General features: G+C 38.6%; 2 protein-coding genes across 3 annotated transcripts in view; one reads left to right on the top strand and one right to left on the bottom strand.

Annotated features, from left to right (window-relative positions):
- Positions 1 to 9,897, bottom strand: part of LOC101744460 (uncharacterized) — a 98,728-nt gene extending 88,831 nt beyond the window's left edge. For both annotated transcript variants that reach the window (XM_012689706.4, XM_012689707.4), the window contains exon 1: positions 9,304 to 9,897. The gene's annotated coding sequence lies outside the window, so the exon portion shown is untranslated. The remainder of the gene's footprint in view (positions 1 to 9,303) is intronic.
- Positions 9,898 to 12,232: 2,335 nt separating this feature from the next.
- Positions 12,233 to 18,503, top strand: LOC101740274 (uncharacterized). Its single transcript, XM_021347437.2, has 7 exons — positions 12,233 to 12,601; positions 12,973 to 13,063; positions 13,727 to 13,859; positions 14,487 to 14,589; positions 15,814 to 15,905; positions 16,725 to 16,971; positions 17,038 to 18,503. The coding sequence occupies exons 1-7, from the start codon at positions 12,494 to 12,496 to the stop codon at positions 18,262 to 18,264; spliced, it is 2,001 nt and encodes a 666-aa protein (XP_021203112.1). The 5' UTR covers positions 12,233 to 12,493; the 3' UTR covers positions 18,265 to 18,503.
- Positions 18,504 to 19,242: the final 739 nt, after the last annotated feature.

The raw sequence follows: 19,242 nt of genomic DNA, 5'->3' as shown, positions 1-19,242 counted from the left end.
CGTTATACATTGCGTGCAACAGAAAAAACATTAGAAAAATAAAATAATCGTTCGATTATAACTTTAGATTTTCGTAGCAAAAATCGCCAGCAGTATCTGTCTAAATAGCTGATATCGACTAACAAAAATTGGATCAAACAGATGCTGAATACTTCTTTAACTAGCTCTTTCGGGTACCCTCTAGATGCCGGTTTGGGGATCAGTCTGGGAGACCGAAAAATCGATTTGCTAACTACTCTACACACGTGTGTATAACAAACTAATTAGTATCCGATTATCAACTCTACACCAATGTACTTAGAATACAAAGTACAATAGGGCATTTAATTAGGAAAATATTGATGATGCTAAAAAGCACAAGGTTAAAAACCGTGGTATAAGAAAATTATTTAAGAGCCATCATCAGTGATAATGAATTGTCGATTGATTTTCCCTATATTTCGTATCACAAAAAATAAATAGCATTTAATGATATTGGGTACTCCAGAATAAATAAACAATAAAAGGCTTAATTGCGTTTTCTGTTATATGTATAAGGAGAAAACAACATTTAAAGCCCAAATTAATATTTTAAACAAACTGAACTTTCTATTTACTGAATGTCAGACTTCACTGAATGACATATAAGAAAAATCCTTTTTTATAAAACTAAAGAGTTTTAGAATATGAAGGTTTTTCTTGACAAGCATTTAAAAATTTGAAAATTTCAAATTTATGCATAAAATGCACTGTTACGAGTATAATATGTCCTGATTCTGTATTAAAATTAAATTGCCAAAACGATTAATTTCGGATCCGTACAATCAAGCAGTAGGGAGCGGCTAAGCAGTAGGCAGCGGCTAAGCAGTAGGCAGCGGCTAAGCAGTAGGCAGCGGTTTTAAGCAGTAGGCAGCGCCTTGGCTCTGCTCCTGGCATTGCTGAAGTCCATGGGCGACGGTAACCACTTACCATCAGGTGGGCCGTACGCTCGTCAGCCTACAAAGGCAATAAAAAAAAAAAAACTTATCTATGTTTTCCATTAGGGTAGCAATTTATTGTGGTTTGCACACTGTATTATTATTATACTTCTGTAGCAATGGTTGAACAGAGTCAGCCTACCGTCAAAAGTGACTCGCTGACACAAGGTAAGCCTTGCATCTTTTTTTCATATCCGGTTGGACGAGCTACGGCCCACCTCATGTTAAGAGGTTACCGGAGCCCATATACATCTACAAAGTAAATGCCGCCACCTACCTAGAGATATGAGTTCTAATGTCTCAGTTTATTACAACGGCTGCCCCACCCTTTACCACGCATTACTGCTTTTCGGTTTAAAGGTTGGGTGGTGGTGGTACCTACCCGTGCGGACTCACGAGACGTCCTACCACCAGCAATTACGTAATTAGCTTCGCATAAATTATTTAAATTCACACCCTTCATAATTTATGCAATAGATATCTGTATATCTCTATTTCGATCTCGATTAAACATTAACGAATTTAATACGTGTGAGTCATACGAAACATTACATGAAACACTGATCAGAATCTGCCAAATTTATGACTTGTATCTTACAGCAATTACTTTAGGATCTACTATTGAACATCATTCACTCATTACGCCATCATTAATGGGTTTGATGACAGTCGTGTAGTTTGGAGAAAAGAAATAAATGAAACCATTTAACGTAGTCTAATCTAGGATCGTCGTTAAGGGTCACTATTTTTAACCGACTTCAAAAAAGGAGGAGCCTCTCAATTTGACGGTTTTTTTTTTTATGTTTGTTACCTCATAACTTTTGACTGGGTGAATCGATTTTGATGATTCTTTTTTTATTAGAAATCTGACGCTCCGCATTACAATTTTGTCCAGTTCTGATAATGGTTGGTATCCATGAGAAAACCACATAAGTCTTAAATTTGCATTAAGTACGTGCGCGACAATAATAGATGAATAACTCAATAACTCAATATCACACCAACCGATTTCGATGATTATTGTTTTTAGTGTATATTAATTTGTTTTGGAATATCTTTGTTTTTTTCTATTTGAATGCGGTTTTTGTTAAAACATAGTATCTATTTATTTTTATATCACTCTAATATAATATCCATTGCGTTGAAGGTTTTTACTTCGACACAAACCTTTTCCCTTAAGTGACAACGTAAAATCTGTTAATTTGTGTGTTCCTTAGTTTGGTTTTGACTACCTAATCATTAGTAGCCTAAGCCTTCACGCGGATCGGTAGGCGAGCTTACGGGCTCAACCTGACAGAATTGCTAACACTAGGTAACCCTAGCAAGAGCAGCGTTTTGCTGAATGTACTACCGGGTCGGAATCGCGACCCATCGAGAAGATCCGGCCAGAAACTCAGTGGAGGAGAAAACTAGTTCCCAGTGTCACTAAACTAGTCTGAAGTTAGTTGTCATAGAATGTGTGAAATGATTGTCGTAAGCATTAGTTAATAAAACATGGTAACTAGCTAACGTTGTTGATGGCTATGGGCTACGGTAACCACTTGACACCGGTTATCCGGTGAAGTAATCCATCCATCGAAGCAAAAAAAGTAAAGATAACTTAAACTTTACTGGTGGTAGGACCGCTTGTGAGTCCGCGCGGGAAGGTACCACCGCCCTGCCTATTTCTGCCGTGAAGCAGTAATGCGTTTCGGTTTGAAGGGTGGGGCAGCCGTTGTAACTATACTGAGACTTTAGAACTTGTATCTCAAGGTGGGTGGCGCGTCTACGTTGTAGATGTATATGGGCTCCAGTAACCACTTAACACCAGGTGGGCTGTGGCTCGTCCACCAATCTAAGCAATAAAAAAAAGCTTTGGCTTGCCCCAAATAAGTTTTTAAGCACCGAACATGATTATAAAGCTTTCAGTATTTGATCGGGTTAGTATGCGCTGTGTCAACATAAACTGGTCCTTCGAGTGTTTGTCGTATAAACAAATGGATGTTTTATATGAAGTCCCCCATGTGAGCACACACATGCACGAAATATAACATGGAATACGGAACTTTGTTAGGTATGTGACGTCATAAAGAAGATACTGGTAAAAGTTTTGGGTATCTATCTATCAATTAATTCGTGTAACATTAAGTTTATTTATTTATTGCTTAGATAGTTGGACGAGCTCACAGCCCACCCGGTGTTAAGTGGTTACTGGAGCCCATAGACATCTGCAACGTAAATGCGTCACCCACCTTGAGATATAAGTTCTAAGTTCTCAAGTACAGTTACAACGGCTGCCCCAACCTTCAAACCGAAATGCATTACTGCTTCAGGGCAGAAACAGGCAGGGTGGTGGTACCTATCCGCGCGCACTCACAAGAGGTCCTACCACCAGTAAAAAAGTGACTAAGTAGGTACATACATAATTTTGTATCCCCCTCCGTGCGTTGTTTTTTTTCCCTACCTAATCGTAGGTAGCCTAAGGGGCTATTCCAGCTTCGCGCGTACCGATAGATGAGCTCACAGGCTGAACTTGAGAGAACTGCTAACACTAGCCCTAGCAAGAGCAGTGCTTTGCCAAATCTACTACCGGATCGAAATCGCGCCACACTGAGAAGATGCGGCGAGAAACTCCGTATTCCTCAGTGCTGAGGCTCGGGACCACCCTTCTGTAACAACTTCTCTCGCACGCGATCTTTCTCCATCCGTTTCTCCATCTCCTTCTCCTTCTCCATCCGTCTCTGGCAATGTGGAGGAAACTTTGTATATTTAACCAGTTATTACCACGGATCACAATCACGATCCTTCCCGCGTCTCGTTCAGTTGTAAGGTGAAATTCAAAACAATATTAAAACAAATTTACTGTCTAATTGACGTTTAAATGTCAAAAGAGGAAATCTCAAACAGGAAGGAATGATTAGGACACAAGACGATACCGTATGCCTAAAGAGAATATCCGTGTAAGACCCTGGAAAATCCTTTGGCATCCAGTTGTTTTTAACTCTTTCGATAAATAATTATTAAACGTTGTTAAAGGATGTAATGAGTTGACCTCTGTACTGGTATAATGGCTAACTTGGAAATAGTTATTCAGAAAAAAAAGAATATCATTTGACAAACAGAGCGAAAACTGACCCACTATATTATGTACTTTGAAAAGTTAATTCAAATATATACATTTAAGTCGTTTTTTTCCCCACATTCCACTTCACTATGAAGACAGGATAAAACACAAGCTCTTTTTTTTTTTACTCGTCTAATAACCAAATCTTTTTATCTCCAATTTTCAATGGAACGTGCCAAAGCATCTTGTGAATTTTTCATGGCGCGTTTCCCTGTAATATTTGAAGGAACCAGCCAGGGCTCTCCGGGATCGCCTAGCTAGGTCGCCACGTAACCGGGCCAAGGTCGACGGCCGGGAGCTTTGGGGAAAGAAGATTTACTTTAAATATGACGCTACTTTCCTACATTTCCTACCTCGAATGTAACAAATAAGTAAATTGAAAAAAATTACAATAATCGAACAACTCTTATTATTTTCGATTAACTTAATCCTTTATAAAACGCAAGTCAGTGCAGTATAATTTTTGTGGATATCATTTTTATTAAGCGTATTTTTATTAAGCCCTGGTTCTTTCAAATATTACAGAGAAATGCACCATGAACAATTAACAAAATGTTAGTGCAAGATAGAGGGGAAAGGGGTCGACCGAAGAAGACATGACGATATGAGAGAGAGAGAGAGAGAGAGAGAGAGAGAGAGAGAGAGAGAGAAGTGAGTGTTAAGATGACGGCTGATTAGAAGAGAATGGAATAGAAAAATTCACTGTGCCGACCCCACCTAGGGGGAGACAAAGAAGATGATTTTATTAAACGACTTTATTCCTTTATATATAGTTGAAATCATTCGTGAACTTTTGTTAAGTATGTTTTTCATTGACAAAAAAGGTACCGGCCTGCGGGATTCGAACACTGGCATAGTCGCATCATCGGTTACGAGTACACCAGACGTTTTAACCGATAGGCCACGGTGACTTCTCGCATTGTTATTGTTTCAAGCCAGCCAAACATTAATTTCTAAGTATGTATACACAACAGAATCTTCGCTTCCCGTAATTTGAACAGAGCCAATGCGTAATGATGATGAGCTAACGAACACATTAACAATCTTAATTAAACACTGATAAATTATCAATAGCGTCGGGCTGTGTTTGATTTATAATAATTATATTTAGATTTTATCTTATATATATGTATACAGTCTTGCGAAATTTATAATAAATGATATATTTTTATTTACTACTTCCTCAACGGTCCTCGTGTTTGCAAAGCAATTCTAAGTGAACCCACAATCACCGGTCAACGTTCTTGTCGAACCTGTCACTTGCGATGAAGGGCTCGACGAGTAAATTAACCCTCAGACACAGCCCACTGAGTTTCTCGCCGGATCTTCTCAGTGGGTCGCGTTTCCGATCCGGTGGTAGATTCTGCGAAACACGGCTCTTGCTAGGGTTCGTGTTAGCAACGTCGTCAGGTTTGAGCCCCGTAAGCTCACCTACTAGTTAGGTTACGCTGAAATAGCCTCTCAAGGCTCTCAGCTAGGTAGGAAAAAAAGTTTAATTACAAAACGTAACATATTCACCCCGCGGATCCACCTTGCTCTTTCCCGGTCGATAAGTTGTTTATCTCCTTTCCTAGGTCAAAGAAGTACGATCCAGGCAAACTTACGCCTAATAAGTTTCTCGCCAGATATCGCCGATTCGGTGGTAGATTCAGCGAAGCACTGTCCTTGCTTGGGATAGTGTTAGCAAAATCGCTAGGCTAAGCCCCGTGAGCTTGCCCACACGTTCGGCGAACCTAGCATAACCCCTTGAGGTTACTAGAATGGGTAGGGCCAAAAAAAAACATTATTATGGTTTCATTTAAAATGGCTTTTAAATTGAAAACGTCACAAACGTCCGTTAGCCACGGAATAAGAAACCTTATTTGATTTGACGAATACTAATCCTGCATGTGTTGGGGGTGACATTTGTTTTTTTGCCAAACATACCCCGGTTTCGTTCCCCTATTTGTTTTACGTACACTGTTAATCTATTTTAGAAAGCAAAAACGTAAAAGAATGTTTCGCTTCGTATTTCAAAATACTGTTTTAGTTTTATTTTTCAAGACATGATGGAATTGAGAGCTTGTTTGAGAAGTTAATAAAACGGTATATTCATCTGACGTCACACATAAATTCAGTCTCATAATCTCAGGTCATAATAGGTGCAAAGGAATAACGGCTGTCCGAACCGGAAAGCAAGTTCTCTATATGACAGAAGAACGTCTATGACATAATTTTCTGAACTGGCAAGTTTTCTATCAATCCCTGCTATAATATTAGTAACAGGTATATTAGTAAGTATCGGTTCTATTCGGTATTATTGAGACGTAAGCTATTCCGGAAATTAACAGTTACTCCTGTTATTTCATCATATTTGGACCTTAACTCATGTTCCTGCTCCCTCCTCCCCCTCTACATACATACATCACACTCCCTAGCCACGTTACTACATCGCTGAGCCAACAATACCACGTAACTCACATATCCTGTTTCTGAAGAGCGCTGACAATTTCGTTTCTTTTAAGGATTTTGTCAGATACACCCGATGCATCTATGGTTTTCCTGTTTACTTATTTACGAAAGCATCACATAAATCTGACAAAACCCTTTAAAGATATTTAGGTTTTTTTTATCGGCTAGAAATTAACGAAATACGAGTCGCGCGGTATTGATAACAAATACGTGCAACACTGGTTTTACATGTTTACATGTTGCTCATCATAAAAACATCATGAAAAGAAAAGATAATGGTGTATTGATACATATATTATATTAGAAGTTGTAGATGTGTACTTCCAACTGCAGAAAATTTTCTGTGAAGCACATTTAAAGTCAAAACGATTAGTAATTTTTGGACCTAATATTTTTATCTTGCAGTAGTAGGTGTTTCATATTTTTTTAGTTCTTTCGCAGCCCGTCTGAGAGAAGTTGTTACTCAAATATTTGTTATAAATTGTGATTAGTGATTTAAAACTATGTCATTAATATATTTTAAGTTCAATGTCCGTGGTACTTCATTAGTTGGCGGTAACCATTATTGAAGTACGACATTATTTGTAGTACAGGAAAAAATATAAAACTTCATATGAGCCTGACCTGTCAAAATTATCAACCTAAATTTGACAAACCATAAAGATTAATTATAACTGTCTGCTTTTCAGATTTAACTTTTTGGAGGGAACGTGAGGGGTGATGTTGTGTTAATCGTTATTTAAATGTGTAATAAAGGTGATTTATTAGCATCTGTAAAAGTGCTCAATTGTGAGAAAATTAAAGAAAGTTTCCGGATTCTTCCAAAAAGTCCACTGCACAAATCTCAGTAAATAACTACCATTTTTCTGAGACTTTATTTCATTCCATTAAACCTAGTTTCATTTCAATTTTCGTATAATAACAGCATATCTCTATATATAAAAATGAATTGCTGTTGGTTAGTCTCGGTAAAACTCGAGAACGGCTGGATCGATTTGGTTAAATTTGGTTTTGAATTATTTGTGGAAGTCCAGAGAAGGTTTAAAAGGTAGATAAATATGAAAATGTTCGGAATTGAATAAAAATAACAATTTTGTTTTTCCTTTGATGTGTCCCCCGTTGGACGGATTCCTTTTGTTTGTTTTAAGTTTATTTTATACAAAAGTTTAGGTCTTTTATTTATCGATTGAGGCACTACGAAGTCTGCCGGGTCAGCTAGTAAGCAAATATAAGACTTGGCTTAAAAGTATGGTTATTAGGCCATACTCTTAAAAAAAATCGCACGATTTTGTTGATGTACGCAGTTGTCTGTTGAAACTGATAGACTAAAAAAAGAACAATATATTCGTATTGTTTTATCACCGTTTAATCAAGATAGCCCATTAACCTACATTTTTACGAATGGTATCGAATAATTTTGTAAACATTTGATGATAAGAAAGAAATTTTGTAATGCAAAACTGTCTTTTGATTGCTTTATTGGTTTGTAAGTTCTGGGATCGCGTCACATAATGCTTGTCACGTAGTCTTCTCTGACCTCGAAAAACTTTTCGGCTCCGTGGTGACAGCCCAGAATAACACCACCCCATATCTTCCCGTGGGTGTAATAAATTTGACTAATGGATTCAAAGGAGAATGGGAACATTGGGAACAGTGTTCTCTGAATATTATACCAGTTTAATACATCTAGTATGTAGCTAGTATCCAACTAGTACGGTAATGGTGGTAAGGCGCATTTTGAGATGGATCGTGTGGTCATCTACATAAAAAAAAAGACGCAATTAAAAATTAAATGTTGATTTTTATGATTAATATTAAATTAATATGAACGAAACAATAATTTCATGTAGAAATCAAAATATCGCTAATAATTTGTCGATACCACACTTTTCATACAAATAAACGACACGCGATTTTAAAATGAAAATTATAGAAGATACAAATAATCATTTTGAATTCTTGTCATAGCGCATTTTTTTTCTTCGATAATATATCCATACCAATATTATAAATGCGCAAGTGTGTTTGTTTGTTCTTCTTTCACGGTGAAACGAAGGGATTTTTTCCCCTTTTCATGCCGATAAAATATCTATCTCATTCCGACGGGAAACTGATTTTTAAAATGATATTTAGAAAAATGTACACTTTCCTTGTCTACGCCGGCGAAACCGCTTACGGCAAGAACATAATTATATTTATACGATCATGTAACTACACTTCATATCTAAACTCTAAAGTAAATACATCTCTTTGTCAAGTCTTATGAGAATTTTTATTTACGATTCACCACTGCATTACTCCCAGTAAGCTTCATGCGTGGTTTATTATTATTAACTAAAAAGAAATATAAACGTAGTCAATTTGATTCATTTCGAATGGTTTTTATGCAAAAAGTACAGAGAAAAACTAAATTTTAGAAGCTTAGTACCTAAATCATAAATCATTAGAACAGAATGCACTTCCTCAATTAGACACGGTAGATGAACGCAAAAAAAAATTTGATAATTATGAATTCGGAAAGAATAAGGTCGCAACTAATTACTTATGTTTTTTTTTTCGTTTGTATATAATCACAACTGAATGTAACAATAAGATAACTGTTTATTAGAAAAAAAAGAAAATTAACATTATGTTTCTGTATTGTCTATAAATCTTGTTTATTATGTCCATTGATTTTTATTTGCTCCGTTCTAACCGTGAGTTATAAAGCGTCGCAGACTTTCCAAGCTATGTATCAGACACTTGCATAATCGGCACTGACCACTGCCATAATGGGAGTTTCATTACGCTTACCTAGCGAGAAGTCGGATAGAAGTTACTTGCACCGGAACGCAGCATCACTAACGGGTCCCATCGCACAATCACTTGCAAATATACAACTACACAAACAAAATATATACGATGTATACACCAAAACCGAACGGCCCGCAAGAACCTGTTCCACGGAGACACGGCCAGCGAGTCCCGCACTTGTTGCAAAACTGACAGAAAACCGTTTCAATAAAGCTAAAACAAACATAAAAAGTCGAAGAAAAAACGTTTCACAATCGATTTTTTTTTCTGTTTATGTTTAATATAAAATAATTTAACACACACACACAATTCGATTCACGAAATACTGTTTTGAACTTCAACCAAAACACTTTCGATGAAAATCCAAAGTTTTGTCTTGCGTTCCGTTGTTGTTTTATCAAAATAATTATTCGATTTATTTTATATATATACATATATAATGTCGATGTTCAATTAGCTAACACAGCTGTGCGCGCATGTGTAGCGGGATGAGCACAACAACGCCACCTGGATGCGCGAGACTTACTGACACTGACAAATTATTAACGACAGAAGCCGGGGGCCGGGCGCTGCGAATGACGGCCAGAGAGAGACGCCAGACGGGTTACCGCCATTAAAAACGCATCGCAGAGTTGCCGTGCTCTTTCATAAATCCTACCAAATAATTTAGAGACGCTCCTAATGTATTTCCCGTTTAATTTATACCTTGGAGAAAGTTTGATTAAAAGAAACGCCTGTATTCATTTCTGTTGAAATTCGTTACAGTTGCTGAATGAGATAAATATAAATCGATATTAATGCAATAGGTGAAAAGTTGGATGGAAGATCATTGATTTTGCATGTCATTTATAACTTCTTTCGGGATAATTTCGTGAGGCCCTCAGGATCGATTTTTACGAGTCACGACCGATAAACTTATATTTTTAAGTGGAGTATAAAACACCCTTGAACACCAAAATATAAACAACGTTGGCCACAGCCAGAGGTAGCTTTACGTATGGTGCAGATTGAAGGTGCAGCGGTGTTATGGGACGCCGGCCTTGGCCGCTTTCAATGAACCTGTTACATTTGTACCTATCCCTTTTTGACCATGCGCTTATACTACAGAGCGCACTAGTATAATGATTGCATGCGAATACTACACGGGCTATAGACGTCTTTGGCCACAGCCACCGTTTGAATTCCAGTTTTTCAATGAAAAATAGTTTTATGAATGTAAAAGCTAATACGTTTTGACGCAGAACTTCGACCGTGAGGAATCAAAAAGAATAACATAATATATTTGCATAGTGAAATTTCGGACGCAAATGTTGAATTGTCTCTGAGCGTATCTATCTACAAGTATTATATGGTTGGTCGACCAATTTGAAACTTATACGATATAAGATCGAATGCCCAGATAAAAAGTATGTCTCGTTTTCTTACTACCAACAACTACTAGTGGTAGCGCGTCTTCTGAGTTCGCACGGGTAGGTACCAGCACCCCGCCTATATTTGCCGTAAAGCAGTAATGCGTTTGGACTTTATGGGTGAGGCACTGTAAAAATTGAGGCCTTAGAACTCATGTCTCAGGCATTTATGTTGTAGATATCTACTAATGACTTAACACCAGGTGGGCCGTGAGCACGTCCAACAATCCAAGCCAAAAAAAAAACAACATTCCTTATCACTAGTATATAAGTAATATTTACAATTATAATCAGTGACGTATATATTTACTTATCAATGCTAATAGCATAAGAAAGTTTAGTATGTCTCAAGGTGGCAGCATTTACGTTTTAGATGTCTATGAGCTCCGGTAACCACCTATGTAAGCAATAAAAAAAATGTGTGCGTGTACTAGTGTACACACGTAAGAAGTGAAACTTGTTTATGGCCTTATTTTTCGAAAAATGATCTACATGCAACTTTCTAGAAATTGGTTAAATAAAGTTAAATTAGATAAAGTTTAAACAAAAGGATTTTATTATCATAGACATGAATACAAAAAAGTTAAATTAGATAAAGTTTAAACAAAAGGATTTTATTATCATAGACATGAATACAAAACAGATGGCGCGTAACGGAAAAAAGTGACGCGTAACCGAAAAATGTGACGGTAAATTTTTTTCCAACGCCGATAAGGAAGTTTCACTTCAAAAATTTAGTACCTTTGGCTTTTTTTTCCTACCTAAGGTGATAGCCTTAAGAGGCTATTTCAGCGTAACCTTAACTAGTAGGTGAGCTCACGGGGCTCAAACCTGACGACGTTGCTAACACGAACCCTAGCAAGAGCCGTGCTTCGCAGAATCTACCACCGGATCGGAAACGCGACCCACTGAGAAGATCCGGCGAGAAACTCAGTGGGCTGTGTCTGAGGGTTAATTTACTGGTCAGGCCCTTCGTCGCAAGCGACGGGTTCGACGAGAACGATGACCGGTGCTTGAGGTACTTAAAAGCACCGTTAGTGGATCGGGAGGATCCGAGATGACGTGTTTGGGGCGACGTCGACTGCTTTCCATTCTGTCAGCAGGATCGGGAACGTACGTAGTACGTTTGGATGTTCGTTGCTCAATCACGAAAATAATGCTGAACGGACTTGAATGAAATTTCGCAAATATGTATGTTCATTGCTTTGTAGTTTGCTAGGAGAACAACAAAATCGACTCTTTGCTCCGGAAAATGCGACATGTTTCAATTGTTCTGAATTACTAAATTAACTTGAATGAAATCGCCCTGTATCTATTGTATTAAGTATTATTGATTACAATTAGGTGTGTAGATTAATTTTATTCGACCACTATTAGATACGCTATAACGATATAACGCTTCTCTTCTGACCAGCCTAGCTATTATCAATAGGATCGTTTAAATTTATGGTGTAAGTTCTAATGTACATGTAGACAATAAGTCGGTATAAACCTTCATTACTAAAGTCACTGAGCCAACGCGATGACAATTTAGTACGTCGTCTGATACGAAATTCAAAAAGTGATTTGAAATAAAAAGAAAAAAATATATAATGTTGTATCCATCAAAAAAGTGGAAAATTTTGTTAATGTAGAATTTAACCAATGCCTATTAAATTGAGGTCGTTTTTATTAAAAGTTTACCCGTATACCTACGTTCGAGTTCGTATTTAGTGTTTATTGTATTTAGTCCGTGTATAATTCTAAAGATAATTAATTGTATGTATGAAATGTCACATTGAATGAACCATCAATTGGATCGATACCCGTCTGCGTGGGCACACATCGTCCTCTGTGCTGATCTTACGTGGGCTAAGGAGCCTCCCGATGATTTCAATGTAGCCAACCAGGTAATGGGATTTCAATTTGAACCTGAACATAATTCTAAACACAAAACACTTAAAATAGAGATCTGAATTATTTCATCATCATCATTAGCCTATAGCAGTCCACTGCTAGACATATGCCTCTCAAATTGCTCGCCACAGAGCACGAATTATTTAAAATTGGTAATTCAACAAAGCGTTTTTTGTATCTCCATTTTTCAAAGCTTACAAGCACGATACAAGTTAGAAAATGAAAATATAATAGGCCAAGGCAACCTTAGTAGCTAAAAGGGGCCAAAGTCGACGATTTTCGGAGTGAGTTTTATTTTCTGATTAAAAAATGTAAGGTCTTTTTTATCTCTCGATTCATATTGAACGATGTGGTAAATTTTCAGCGACTCTGGTCACAGCACTGCCGCGTGTCTCAAGTGCTTCAAGACAATATAGAATCACAGAACTCACAATCGAGTACATGCGAGTCATCAGGTATGTCTCGTAAGGGTTCAATTTGTTTCTAAAACTTTCAATAACTTGCATTGTAGGTAATCGTTTTGTTGATTAATTTGATAATCGCAACCTTCAAAGGACCCGGACTTAGAAATTGTATTAGCGTAGATCAGGAAAAAGCTCAAATGGTATTATAATTGATTACCCGAGATTATAAGCACCAGATACAAGATTCTTATGGACAAAGGCGGTTCTAACTTTTAAATCGAAACTCATTACTAATTTGTCGCAGAAAATCACTAATCCGTCGTAGCTATCTACGTGTATGTGTGTACATTAACCCATATATTTTTAAATATCTATTCTATACTAGCTGACCCGGCAGACTTCGTAGTGCCTCAATCGACAAATAAAAGACCTGAACTTTTGTATAAAATAAACTTAAAACAAACAAAAGGAATCCATCCGACGGGGGACACATCAAGGGAAAAACAAAATTGTCATTTTTATTTAATTCCGAGCATTTTCATATTTATTTATATTTTAAACCTTCTCTGAACTTCCACAAATAATTCAAGACCAAAATTAGCCAAATCGGTCCAGCCGTTCTCGAGTTTTAGCGAGACTAACGAACAGCAATTCATTTTTATATAGTTTCTTCACTTCTCTACTCTTCAAAAAGCTTTTATTTCGTTCGTGTAGATGGCAAAAGAACAACATCGAATCAAACGGGACAAGAGAATGGCAACCCGAAAATCCAAAAAAATGTAAAAGATGTCATACCAGAGTCGCGACTGGCACAATTTTATGGCAACTTTTATTATGACGAAGACAGGTATTTATTTAATGGGACGCTTCTTTTGATTTTATTTTTATTGTTTAGATGGGTGGACGAGTTTACGGCCCACCTTGATTTGAGTGATTACCGGAGCCCATAGACATCTACAGCGTAAATGCCGCCATACACCATGAGATATGAGTTCTGATGTCTTAGTTTTTAAAGTACAACGGCTGCCCCAGCCTTCGAGCCGAAACGCATTACAGCTTCACGGCAGAAACAGACAGGACAGTGGTACCTACCGTATGGACTCACAAGACATCCTACCACAAGTAAAAAAACGTCGACAACGCATCTGTTAAGACTGAAACGACCGAATCTGTCCCGAATGCAGAATGGCGCTAATATTTTTAGGGATAGGAATCATTTTGGAAAGCCCTCCACAAGTCCTTGCCCTTACCTATGGGCAGTACCTACTAATGTAATAAACACAATAGGTATTAATTCGTACTGTAGTTTCATTGAGCTCATAATTGTCAGATATTTTCGAGGTAGGTCGTCTTTTGTCAATGTAGACCAGGCCTCTTTGAATGCAGCGCGATGGAGCTATGGCTCGTAATTCAAATTGTCCGAGTCAAGACTAATTCAAGAATTTAATTGTTATTTTGTTGTTTCTTTTTAAAGAGAGAAATGTTACACAAACCCTAACGAGCGACTTAATCCCCGCACCTACAACGGAAACGGCTGCGAGAACTCTGATTTGACTGAATGCTGGATGCTTCCCGAGGTTTTTGTTTTTATTATTTCATCGCCATTTTACGGGAATAACTGGTGCGAGGACGTATTGTGGAGCCGGCACGGATTTGTATCACAGTCCTAATCGTTGCAAGCTATGATCATGAATTGATTGTGAAAAACTGTGATTGTTAAGAATACATATTCTGTATTGGGGACATTTGCAACTTTTGTTTGCGAAATGTCATTTAACTTAGTGGTAGTAAACAAACCATACTTCGAACCTTGCTGTTCCCCTCTGAACTCCGCCAGCTGTGTGGATTTTTTTTCCTACCTAAGCTGACAGCTTGAGAGGCTATTTCAGCGTAACCTTAACTAGTAGGTGAGCTCACCGGACTCAAACTGGAGTGATGCTAACACTGACCCTAGCAAGAGCAGTGCTTCGCAGAATCTAACACCGGATCGGAAACGCGACCCACTGAGAAGATCCGGCGAGAAACTCAGTGGACTGTGTCTATGGGTTAATTCGCTCGTCGAGCCCTTCGTCGCAAGCGACGGTTCGACGAGGACGGTGACCGGTTAATGTGGTTTAGAAGATAGACGATGGACGTTGCGCTGAGGCGGAGTGTGCTGCCATCAACGATAATGAAATTCCTCATTGCATTTATGAACTAATACAAACACTAGACCCGACCGTAACAATAGATATTTTTTTCATTTGTTGAATTGGTAAAGAACAATATTTCTAGTAAATTTACGAGTATGAGTAAGCAAGAAGTAATTTAATACACAGTAAAATGTACAAAAATATAATAATAACAAGTAATTTAATTACCCAACTTATAATTTGAGCCGGGCGGGTAGTATTTCACTTGACAATTCATTAATCCATTTTATTTGAAACTGTTAGTCATCATAATCAAGTAGGGGCACGTATGTTTTCTTTATTTATTTATTTATTGCTTAGATGGGTGGACATGCTCACAGCCCACCTGGTGTTAAGTGGTGACTGGAGCCCATAGACATCTACAACATAAATGCGCCACCCATCTTGAAATATAAGTTCTAAGGTCTCAAGTATAGTTACAACGGCTGCCCTACCCTTCAAACCGAAACGCATTACTGCTTCACGGCAGAAATAGGCAGGGTGGTGGTACCTACCCGCCTGCGGGATTCGAACACCGGTGCATCGCTTCAACACGAAGGCACCGGACGTCTTATCCTTTAGGCCATGACGACTTCAGATGTTTCGTTACTAATTAAGATTTTTGATCAGGTGGAATATTGGTTTCGAAGATTGATCGAGGAAACCGATCGAAGTGTATCGAGACGTCGACGGAATTACAGAATGCCGCCGGATGAGGATTTGTGCGTTTTTTTTTTTTTAACTTTAAATCTATAATTTATTTTTCCAGCTTTGGTAGGCAAAGGATTTCAAAATACATATCGACGCTTAAAAGGCAAACGTGACTAAGCGACAATGCGTGAACTTTACAGTAGACTAATTTAAAGTTGAAATACCTGAAAACAAAATTTATTTTAACGAATCTAGCTGTAGTAGAATCTAGCTAGTAGCTGTAGGATTGAAATGATTTTAACAGACCTAGAAATATATATATTTTTGGGCATCGAATATGGTTATTGCCTATCATTTATGTACAAAGCAGTTATTGTCGCTTAGTCACGTTTGCCTTTCAATCGTCGATATCGAAGCACACGTATCGTGTATTCCACTCCTCATATTGGGATATCAGATCTAAGGCTCAGTTGCATTGGAAAAACAACCACGCTACCTTATTAACGAAAATGCATGGACGTGTACGTTTGAAGTGAACCTATTAATACAAAATGCACCTATTATAATTAAATAGAGCTGATACTATACTTCAAATGCTTTTAAACTAAAGAATTACTTCTTTACATCTGCCATACATTTTGTTTAAGCAGCTGTTCATTAAAAAAAAAAAAAAGTTTGACAATGTTGCAATGAATCTCACAGTACAAGAGTTGGTAGGCAGCGGCTTGGCTCTGCCCCTGGCATTGCTGAAGTCCATGGGCGACGGTAACCACTCACCATCAGGTGGGCCGTATGCTAGTCTGCCTACAAGGGCAATAAAAAAAAAAAAAAAAAGATACTTTTGGTGTAGCCTCATTACAATGAACTAATGAGCACCGATCGGCAGCTAGCGAGCGCTGGGGCCCGACTGGCGTGAGGAACGCAGATGAAGAAGCACTTGCCAGCAAAATCAAAAGCGTCCGTTCTTTATGGATGCCTCATAATCGATCGTCGCCGCGCTCACCCAGTCCCCCTCAAGTCTCGAGAAAGATACGAGCCAGACGTCGCCAGCCGCGAAGGCTGACGACCTTGGCTTCACCACCTCAGTCATTCTGTCGTGATATTCCAGCGCACCTTCTCTGTGATCCCTCTTACAAGGTATAGTTTTCACGGTATTAAATTATCATAAATCTACCACTCCATAAATGGCATCGTCTTTCTCAGTTTCAGTTCGATACTCCGAGACCGCAAGGCATCGAAAGCCAACGGGCAATGAGTCGACTTACGGCTAGCGTTCAGGCCGCCATAAGAACTTCTACGTCAAGGGGTCTGTCATACAGAGGTGCCAATTTCAATCGCTACACACCAATGGGCCAAAGGTCGTCGCGTTGTCCTGATAGAAGATATACAATATTTTGGCCTAAGGATCATGTCTCACCGAGACTACACCTTGCACAAACCAGTCACAACAACAAGGCTAAGAAAAATCCAAGGAAAACAGACAAAAGGGAATCGGAAAACGACTTCAAGGATATAAAAGAAGATATTTCCGAAACAAAAGATAATTCACAATTGGAGGCAACATCAACTTCACAGCAGAAAGATATTATAACAGACGACCAGATGCCTTCTACTAGTGCAGCAGTTAACCAAGCCGGCTTAAAAAAGAAACGCCTTTACAGTACAGTTCTAAGCACGAGTGCTCCTTCACCAATTACCTTGTCTCCAGTTGTGAGACTAGCACAAAAGCTAGTCACACCGGGTATTCTCAAGCTGAACCCGAAGATAATTCTGCCATCTGCTAGGGTTAGGCAGCCGCAATTGGAACATAAGTTTGAAGAGCTCGAAAAGGAAGCTCTTGAACAGTACAAAGCTTCAGATGAAAGCATCGACACTAAATTTCAGGAATTGGAAAAGCAAGCTGTGGAACAGTATAGCACGAGTGCCAGTAATACAAGCTGTAGCAGCGGAAATTCCGCTGAGAAACAAACGAATGCGGAAAAGGAGACGAAAGGGAAGACCGCAAAATTTCACAAACCAATCGAAAGTATTGTAGTTTATTCGCAAAATTTTCCGGACCTTTGCACGAGAAGCACTAGTATTACAAAGTTAAAAAACTTCCATAACCCCCCGAGGGGGGATAAAAAGGAGCACAGGAGCAAATCGTCACGACCGAAGACTGACAGTCAACGGGCAGCGTCAGACACGGACTACGAAGCTAGGGAGATGAACTCAAAAAACCACAAAAGTTCCATGAGGTGGTCCTTGCATGCGGTCCCACCAAAAAAGCGACATTTAACTTTTTGCGTTTCTGACTTTTCCTCTGACGATGAGCTGGACGACACCTGTTCCATTAAAGATGCCGGCCCTCGTATCAAATCTCATTTAGGGAAGATAAAAATTTCGGCGCATGGTGGTGGGGACCTCCATCCCATATTAAGGAAAATATAAAATAAAGCATCCGTTTTCATAGACAAGATTATATTCGTTTTCCCATAAACCAAAGCCGAGATTCGATATGTATGTGCTTGCCAATTTTTTTTGTGGGAGTGATTTTACAGTGTCGCGTATGTGCGTGTAGGATCTGAAAGCAGACGTGTATCGAACTGAGAGATCGATCGGATTGAATCGCGTTTCATAGCCACAAAAGTGTGCCTATTTTTACTAGTCATAAACGTTTTATTACTGTTTCCTTTGGTTTTCATCTAAAACATTCATATTTCAGCGTTGTCTTTACCGTCTAGCCTTTTCGGCCTAGTTTCCGGAGTATCCATTCCATAATACATTTAACCATCAGGGAACTTGCAACTAGGATTCAATTAGGAATGGCTGAATACAAGTTTCCACAAATAATATAGGGTATGCACAAAAATATCAAGCTGTGTACGTGAACCACAAGATTCACAAGCAGATCAACAGCACACCCAAATTTTTCGTACCTAGTCTATTATAATCAAGTAGGCTGTGACAAATGATTGCATTAAACAGCCACCATCAAGGGGTCTTGTTAATATTGGACGTAAATAGTTGTTAAAAACGTTGATGCCAGATACCGAAACCACTTTAGGCGGCTTAATTCATCTTTCGACTCTGTTTGTTAGGAAACATTGGGTGTGATTAGGGTACGACATAGGGAAGATCTTTAATGGGGCAGGTATTTTTGCTCGGTAGACCGGTTGTAGCACGTCATCGCATGATGGAGGATGCGAAGCCTTCTTAACCTTGTGAGGCTATTTCAGCTTCACCCTAACATGTAGATGAGCTCTCGGGGCTCAAACCGGAAGTTTTGCTAACACTGGCCCTAGCAAGAGCAGTGCTTCACAGAATCTAGCACCGGATCGGAAACACGACCCACTGAGAAAATCCGGCGAGAAACTCGGCTGTGTCTGTGGGTTAATTTACTGGTCGAGCCCTTGGTCGCAAGCGACG

The sequence above is a fragment of the Bombyx mori genome, chromosome 20 (assembly GCF_030269925.1).
Source record: "Bombyx mori chromosome 20, ASM3026992v2".
NCBI lineage: Eukaryota > Metazoa > Arthropoda > Insecta > Lepidoptera > Bombycidae > Bombyx > Bombyx mori.
Note: the sequence above shows the minus strand (reverse complement) of the source record. Positions and strands in the feature narration are given on the sequence as shown.

What these genes read in the sequence shown, in the direction of transcription:
- LOC101740274 (XM_021347437.2), top strand. Translation starts at nt 12,494, where the DNA reads ATGAACCATCAATTGGATCGATACCCGTCTGCGTGGGCACACATCGTC. An exon ending in AATGCTGGATGCTTCCCGAG is followed by an intron (nt 14,590 to 15,813) that starts GTTTTTGTTTTT and finishes ATTTTTGATCAG; the next exon opens with GTGGAATATTGGTTTCGAAG. An exon ending in ATGCCGCCGGATGAGGATTT is followed by an intron (nt 15,906 to 16,724) that starts GTGCGTTTTTTT and finishes ATCGGCAGCTAG; the next exon opens with CGAGCGCTGGGGCCCGACTG.